General features: G+C 48.2%; 1 protein-coding gene across 1 annotated transcript; it reads right to left on the minus strand.

Annotated features, from left to right (window-relative positions):
• HHEX (hematopoietically expressed homeobox) lies at positions 1–6362 on the minus strand. The gene is made up of 4 exons (XM_007053009.4): positions 5783–6362; positions 3548–3726; positions 3074–3124; positions 1–1274 (listed from the first exon to the last, which is right to left on the minus strand). The coding sequence occupies exons 1-4, from the start codon at positions 6171–6173 to the stop codon at positions 1041–1043; spliced, it is 855 nt and encodes a 284-aa protein (XP_007053071.2). The 5' UTR covers positions 6174–6362; the 3' UTR covers positions 1–1040.
• Between the last annotated feature and the right edge of the window lie 2186 nt (positions 6363–8548).

Here is an 8548-nt window from a genome sequence, read left to right on the forward strand (position 1 = left end):
TGGGGTGATCCAGAGTTCAGTTTTATTTCACAGACAAGTTCTTAAACAAAATTTAAATACCAGTTTGTGGCTTTTTTAAAACAATAAACAAATATGTACAAAATATGAACAATGTGAGGTATAAAACTGCAAGACTTGTAAAGCAAAGGAATATATACAGAGATAGATATGTATACAGTAGGCATTAACTTCCCACTGCTAATGTATGCCTACCTTACTATCCAGCAGCTGATGTCAGTTTTTCTCCTGCAGTGGGGCCCTATCGTTTGTCACATTTTCTTGTGAAACACAGGAAGTAAACTATAAATCAGGCAAAACCAGCTTGATAGATTTTAATCAAAAATATTTCTCCTACAAATAGAATCAGCCAGATTTCAAGGCAACATCTCCAGGGACCCCAGATTCAAAAGGGCACTGTATATATGTATTGTGTGTAATATAAAAGTAAAAATCAGCTTTTACAAATGACCTGTAGCATAAATAGAATAATGTCTTGAAGAAAAGCACCATATGTGTCATGAGAGGGAAGGTATAAGGCACTTGATGAGAATTATCAAATCCCTCTCCATTTCATTAAATATATTCCTCTGATAGGAAAGGAGACTTTTAAAAGACCGTCTATTCTTTTAAGCTACATTTTGTGTATACATACTAAGGTCCTAAGCCCTGCAGTTCACACTCACTTCCCAGTTAAAGTTGAAATAAATGGGAGTTCTGCCTGACTGCATAAAGAGAGCTGGATCAGACCCAAGTCAGTAAAGACAGGACATAGTATTATTATATTTCAGTTAGAACATTAATCAATGTACAAGTATATCTTACAAATTAAATACAAAACATGAATCTGTTCCTTTATCCAAAATAAAGATCTGCCCATGAATCAACTGTCTGCACAAAATAGTTTGGTTTTAGATTTACAAAACTAAGTGGTTGTCTCTGAGAAATGGTGAAAGTTTTTCTTTTGTAGCAAAACATTCTTTACAAGCCAGCTCCTATTAAAGTGCAAGCTGAATTAGGGTCCATTCTTAAAAGTGGAGCCACTAGTGGGTAGAATTATAATAGCCTTTATCACCTTCAATGTCCACTTCTTGATCTGAATCATCTGAGATTTCTGACTCAAGGTCCTCCTGAGAGACTGGTGAAGGGGTGTACTGAGACCCATCAAGAGAGACTTCTTTATTCTTCTGCTCAGGGGTCAGACAGCTCTCTTGCCTTTTATCACAGTGGCTGTCCACACTTTCAGTTTCTTCTTTTTTGCTGCCTTGAGGGTTCTCCTAAAATTAATCAGTAAACAACCAGCTTGACACCGAAATATAGCCAACACAATCAGAACACCCATGAGTCAAGACAATGTTGTGAGGCAAAGTGAATTGTTTGAGGGGGTTCCTTCTAAGCCTACAATTCTGGGGCATTTTCAGGCGGTCTGGGCTGTTTCGATTCAATGCGCTGGTCTGCTTGTTAAATGCTTATGGAAATGCATGTGTACAGCTGTGAGCACTTCTTCCTTATAAAAGTGTCCCACTGAGCAGATGGGATTAAAGGATCATAAAGGAAGGAGGAACTGTGCTGGCACCAAAATGAGATGGGACAGCACAGCTAAGAGGCATCACAAACATAAGGGATCCGTATGGCCTTGTTCCTGCTCCCACTGAAGTCACTGGCAGTTTTGTCATGGGCTCAGTAACACCAGGCTCCCAGGCAATATCATCATCATCATCATCTCAAATACCTCCCAGCAAGAACCTTGATCCAAGAACATTTTGAAAGTGATTTTGTTCTCAGAAAATGTTTCTTAAAATTGGCCAGCTGCTTCTTTCTGGACCGGATCATCCTTTCATTGAAACCAATGGCAAAACTGCCTTTGGCTTCAATGGGAGGCGGAACCAAGGCCCTTCATGTCATAGGAAAGAAATGAGAAAATTACCAACCATAATAATCCTAAACCTAAAACCAGACATTAAAAATGCTAATTTCAAAATGATTCAGGAGGCATGAAGCTTTCTAGAGCAAAGAGAAAGAATAGGTGGAAATGTACCTCGGATAGGGATCTGACTGACTAAAAAGGAGGCAGTGACTTAAAATGTCCCAGGTATCCAGATGTCTCCGGATATTTTAGAGCAGGAGTCAGCCCATTGCATGTTTCTCAGGGAAAATGACTTCCTTGAAAGTAATTATTTCTATAGCAATAAGTACAGCTCTACATAAACCTAGAGTTATTAATAAAAGTAGATTGAGGAACAGGTGAAACCCAAAAATATTCATATAGTAAACATAGCCAACAACTTCACACTACAGTTAATCTTTGTTTTTCATTAACATATAACCCCCCACCCCAATGAAAAATATTACAATTTAAAACAAATCCTCACTTTGTGTTTATTGGAGGATTAAACTGAACACGATGTTGTAATTTTTCATCTTTTTCTTTTCTACATAATTTTTAAAGCCCTTTATCAGATACCTCGATGGAAGCTTAACCCCATAAAAAACTGCAGGATCAGATAAATAATGATTTACTGATATGACTACACTTTATTTGATGGGAGGAAAAGTATTATAATTTCCAGTCTAATAGGCTGTAAGTGACTGACCTAAACTAAATGAACTCAAAAGCTAATTATTTTTTCCTAGGGCTCAAAACAATAAACAGACTTTTGTATATTTATTTTCCAGCCTTTATATAATAAATCTGCCTGTACTTGCTATAAATGTGTAATTAAAAGGACTAGTAAATATTCTCCCAAAGACAACTGCCTAAGCAATTTACTTATCTTCTCTGCGTTAATTAGATAAACAACATATGGGTTTACAAAACAATTAGTGTGGAGTTTTAATAGCAGTGTGTGAAAACCCAGGCATAATTGATATAGGAACTACATTAGGAGCTTTTAACATTAGTGCTGGCTGAACGAGCCATCCTGGATTCCAGCATGACTATTTGCCTTTTTAATCAAGGTGAAGAGGTTAAACAGCCTTTCAAATGACTTTTGCATACAAGCTGGAATAGGCGATCACGTTCTAAGATAAGATTATTAAAATACTTATTTCTATAGAAACAGAAACATCCCAGTACCTGCTTTAGGCGCCTCCATTTAGCTCTGCGATTCTGAAACCAAGTTTTGACCTAAAAACAACAGAAAAAGGCACAACGTTGTCCCACATTCGGTATATCCCAGGCTCAGCTTAAAACAAAGTCCATTTGCTCGGGTGGGGGCGAAAAAAGAGGAAAAAGAAAAACCAAGCAGCAAAAAGCGGGCTGCTCAGCGACCCCAGCGTAAATGCAGAAAACGTCTGAGTCACTCCTGATTTCAACCCATGCCACTGCGAGCCGAATTTAGCCCCAGGAGAAGTAACTCAAGCCTGCGGAACACGCAGGGATTTACACGGCCCTGTCTGGCTGAAAGAGCGGTAAAGAGGAGCGCTCACTGAGGAGTTAACGGCCTTGGCTCCCAAAGGCGCAGGCCCCCCCATGTATATCCTGTGGGGCCGACTGGAGGCAGCCCTGTACTGTGCTCCCACGTGCGCGGGGGGATTTGCTTGGCCTCACCTGCCTCTCGCTGAGCTGGAGCATCTTGGCCAGTCGTTTTCTTTCCGGCGGCGAGAGATACTTTTGGGTCTCAAACTTCTTCTCCAGCTCGATGGTCTGGTCATTGGAGAAGCGAACTTGCCCCCCTTTCCTCTTGTGCAGCGGCCGCTGGATGAAGGGACTCCAGAGCAAGGGCTTCCCTTCAAAAGAGACACAATCCCTGCACGTTAGTGGCAGACAGTAGCTGGGGCTTGTCTCTCCCGCGGCTTGGGGCTGGGCTCCAGTCCCGGGGCTTACGCCCGCCCTGCAGAGAAACTTGGCCCTCGGAGGGTCCTAGGGTAACAGGGGGGGAGGCGTTCGCTGTGGGTGCCGCATACACATTGCTGCCTCTGTTTCTGATACCCAGGGGGCCCTTTACTGTAATAGAAACACTCGCTTCCCAAATGGGAAGCCGGTGCGTTTCCCCACTGGTCAGAGCTTACTGCACAGCAGACCGGCTTTGCCCGGTGTGTACCCCCCCCTCGCCAGGAGGGCTACAAGTGCTGGGCGCAGTGTGGCTCTGAGGCGCTTCGCTTTCAGTGCACGCGGACTCTTCAGCCTTAGTTTGATCTTTCGCCTCTGATTTTTACATCAGTCGAGCAGAGGAGACCAGTTAAAGCCACCCAAAGGGCCATGGCAACATTTCCGTCAATGTGTTTCCTGTTGGTCTATCTCGCAAAGAAAAGAGAGAGAAAAAAAACTTTGCTTCCTTCTGCTCTTTCACTGTAATAACCCAAAGAAACTACCTTGCCTTCTCTGTGCAAATGTTTGCCCGCATGCTGAGTGCATGCCTCACTGAAGTCCTCACTATCTCGAGTCTGTCAATGGTTTGTGCTAGAAAGTACTATCATTATCTGTGTACTTCACCTTCCACACGGGTTAGCAGCATTTCTGTGGAGATACCTAACGTGGACGCTATCATTTTATCTGTATTTTGTATATCCTTATTAATCACACAAACGATGCTGTAGCTAAACACCAAACCCTAGTTGTTGGAGACCCCCCAAGGGGCATAGGCAATTGGGGGTTAATTACTTAACATTAGCAATCGAAATGTAGCTCTTGGGTCTGATGGCCGTATGCAATGTATATGGAAGGAGGTGCAGCAATCCACACTTAATTACATCAAACCAAATAAAACAAGTTGCAGTGCCCCCTGGTCCCAGTAACTCTCCAGTTAGAGCCTTTGAGTCACTGTTTGCCTTTCTGTCTGTACCCTTTGAAATGCAGCATTGTTTTTCGAGATTTTGCTTGCGTCAGGCTTTAGTAATTCTGGTGCAAAACAGACTCAAAAAATAGGAAGCAACTGGTTATTTTAGCTGTCATAAAGTCACATCCCACACAGAGGAAATGAACAATATCAGAAAAACGGATCCCGGCTATCAGAAGTCGAGTGTTTCCTGAATTTGTCTGTATTGAGGATGTCGATAAAATAATCAGCAGTGTGCACGACTCCCGGGGAAGAGCCTGCTTCAGGCAGCCAGGAAAACACTTAACAGCTTCTGAAACCAGATTTACTCCTATCGAGAGCTCAAGATTTCCTGTATGAACGGAAAGGGTCAGCCTCTTTCACTGCACAAATTTGGTGAGTCAGGTCCAGTTTTGCAATCACTAAGAACAAGTGCTGCAGCTATCAGTACGCCGGCTGAGGCTGGGCTCAGCCCCCAAGGGATTGAAGATCTCAGCCTTGCTGAGCGGAGTAGAGAAGGGACCGTCCTGGGGGTTGCAATAGAAGAGTGACCGGAGGCCTGATTCTGATCTGACTTATTGAGGGGATGCACGAGTGCGCCTGAGTTACTCAGGTCCCAGTGAGATCAGAATCAGCAGCCAAACGTTTTAAGTCATCTGCAGGCAAAGTCTCAGATCTGAAATACGATTTTTCACTACAATTAAAACTCTCCACTAAAACCACACACGACATTACTAAGGACACTCAGAGTCACTTGGTTGAAGGAAAACAAATCTGAGTCACCAGCGGGCGGGCGCTGCGGTCTGGCTCCAAACGCGAGAGCTCAGCGCTTCTCAGTTTACTGTAAATCAGACTGAGGCCAGGGAGAGTTTCAATGACTTTCAATTGCAGCCCCCAGCAGCAGAAATGCAGAAGCGCCGACGGCCCTGCTGGGACCCAACCGCGCGGGGACCCAGTGCAGGGCGCGGCGAGGGGACAGGAGGGGAGAGAAGCCCGAGGAGGAGGGAGAGAGGAGAGGCGCTGCTTACCCAGGGGGTCATGCCTGATCAGAGCGTGCGTGTAGTCGTTCACGGTCCGGGGGAAAGGATACAGGGGGCCGGCGTAGGTGCTGCCGCCGTAGGTAGCAGCCAGGGCAGGATGGTGGGAGAAGGCCGGGTGGATCGGGGTCGGCTCGTAGATGGGGGTCCTGTAGGTGGACACCAGGCTGGTGAAGGAGGAGTTGGGAGACGGCAGAGTCGGCGGCGCCGGCGAGGGCAGCGGGTGCGGCGCGGGGGGCGCGCCGGCCCCTCTGCCCAGGATGTCCTCGATGTAGAAGGGCGTGGGGTGCACGGGCTGCAGCAGCGGGGTGGGCGCGTAGAGCGGCACGCTCACCCCCATGGCCGCGGCGGCCGGGGACGAGGCCGGGTGCTGGTACTGCATGGCTCCGCCGCGCTCGGCGCTCCCCTCCCTTCCCCCTCAGGCCGCGCTGCCTGGCCGGCCACAGAGACACGCGCCCCCCAGCACCCCGCCCGGCAGCAGCCCCAGCCTCGGGGTTGATGCCTGCACCGCAGCAGCGAATTTCTCCGGGCTCAGATTACCCTTCAATAGGTTTCTATTGGCGCTGGGCGGGGCCGCCCGGTCTCTGTCCCCTTCCTGCCAGTGCTGTGCCTAGCCAATGAGCCTGTCCAGGCAGGGGAAAGCCAGCCCCCCCCCCACCGGCAAACACTCCCCCTGAGCAAACTCCCCACGGCGCCAATCAACAAGCGCTGGAGCCCAATGCTCGCTGGAGCAAGTGGGAGCAGAAAGCGGAGCGGAATCCCTCACAAAGCATAACCGGGTTTAAAAAAAGAATTAGCTAAGATCAGGGAGGGTAGGTCCTTCAGTGGCTATTAGCCAAGATGGGCTGGGAGGCAACCCCGGGCTCTGGGTGTCCCTAAACGTCTGGCTGCCAGAAGCTGGGACTGGGGCAACGGGGCTGGATCCCTCAATAATGGCCCTGTTCTGTCCATTCCCTTGGAAGCATCTGCCACTGGCACTGTGGGCAGGATGCTGAGCTAAAGGGGTCATTGGTCTGAGCCAGGATTGCTGCTCTGGCCCTCCCTCATGGTACTGTCGGGGGGCATTTATTGCACACAAGTTCCCCGGGTCCTAGTGACCGACAGGCTCCCGCTCCTTTCTTTGGATGTGGATGGCGTTTTTGTCTCTGACGGACGCAGAGACCATCCTGGCTGGGCAGGAGCAGCTGCGAGCTATACCGGGACAGGACACAGCCCTGGCCGAGCACAGCTCCAGCCACAGTTGCGGGGGGGGGGGGTCGGCTATTAGCTCTGCAGCCCGCTCGTGGTGATCAAAGGCAGGGTTTCGGCTGGGCAAACATCCCTGGTAGCAGAGCTGTGCAGCAGGAGCCACCCCAACCCCTCCCTGTAGGATTCTCCAGGAGCCACGCCACTCCCGCCACTGTTGTGTCCTTCGCCCTGAAGGGGTCCGGACTCGCCACCTCAGTGTAGGAGTCACTGGCTGCTTGGCTAGGACAGGTGATTGGGGCCGCCCGTAGCAGAAGGTGAGCACCCGGTCCTGACACGCCCTCCTGGCTTGCTGCAGGGCAGAGCCGCGCTGCGCCGGTCTGGCTCTCCTGGGAGTAGTGAGAACACAGCTCCAGCGTGGCTTGTTTGACACGTATTGATTGAATCGCCAACCCGCGAGCCCACAGTGTATCCGAAGGAGCTGCTGATGTATTTAAAGAGCGGCTACGGAGACTCCTTAATCTTCCATATCTCCAGCTGCTCAGTTTATCAGGACAGCTCCCCGGGCCCTAACTGAGCTGTTGACAGGCCCTGGGCACCCCCAGGACCGGGCTGGGCCCCGGACAGGGAATTAGGTATGCAGGCATTATTTCCTGCTGCACTTCTCGTCACCTCGTCAGACATGGAATCCTCAGGCACCAAGCTTCCAGCTAGCGGCGACCCGACAGTAAACAAAGGGGATGGTTGGTGTCCTGCAGCTGGACTGAGCCGCCGAAGGCCAGGCGCCAGACGCACCGGATCAGAAGGGGATTTCAGGCGCTGGGATCCAACTTCCTCCACACTATCAGCAGAGAACAAGCACAGCTGCCTGCCTAGCAGTACCGCAGCCTCCGATGGTTTTCCTCTTTAATAGCGCCACCTGGATCCCATCGATTTCATATTTAAAACTGTGTGTATAGTTCGCTGATCGGTCCCCAGTTTTGTGTATTCAGGACGTGGAGGAAAGCAAATGCTCGAGCCCAGGGACTACGCTCGCCTTCCTTACTGAAGCAGGCCCGCTACTCCCTCTCTAGTTAGTAGTTACGTGCTAGAAGGAATACTCCTCCAAGCCCGTCTCCCCTACAGAAAACTGTTCACAAAATGGTCTCCAATGAAATGCCTTTCTTTGAAAGTGAACTTATTCCTGAAGAGACAGTGAGGAGTTTTTTTCCTATTTGAATAACACTTGGAAAATAAACTGATTAATGCATGTCTATCTAGGAGAATTTTAGATTGATCGATTTTCCTCGCTCTACACACACACACACACAATTCGCAAATGGTGACACCGAACACAGATGACTAAAATGGTTAAGGAATAACAGGTGCTGTTAAAGAAAAAATGGTCTCTGGTTGAAGCCCACAAAGATCTTAATAACTAAGGCTCAGAACAGGAGGAAGGGGTGTTGGTGAAATGGAAATATATTTTTTAATCATACAGAGTTTTTACATTGTTAGCAAATGCCAAAACTCACCTTTAAAGTGTATGCCTGTGTCTTGTAAATTTCAGGTACCCGTAAAATAAACTGACAA

This window comes from Chelonia mydas, chromosome 7 (genome assembly GCF_015237465.2).
Source record: "Chelonia mydas isolate rCheMyd1 chromosome 7, rCheMyd1.pri.v2, whole genome shotgun sequence".
NCBI lineage: Eukaryota > Metazoa > Chordata > Testudines > Cheloniidae > Chelonia > Chelonia mydas.

Coding starts and splice junctions, on each gene's coding strand:
- HHEX (XM_007053009.4), bottom strand. CDS start 6,173: ATGCAGTACCAGCACCCGGCCTCGTCCCCGGCCGCCGCGGCCATGGGG. Junction 3,727..5,782: donor GATCAGGCATGACCCCCTGG/GTAAGCAGCGCC, acceptor TCTCTTTTGAAG/GGAAGCCCTTGCTCTGGAGT. Junction 1,275..3,073: donor AATGGAGGCGCCTAAAGCAG/GTACTGGGATGT, acceptor GATTAATTTTAG/GAGAACCCTCAAGGCAGCAA.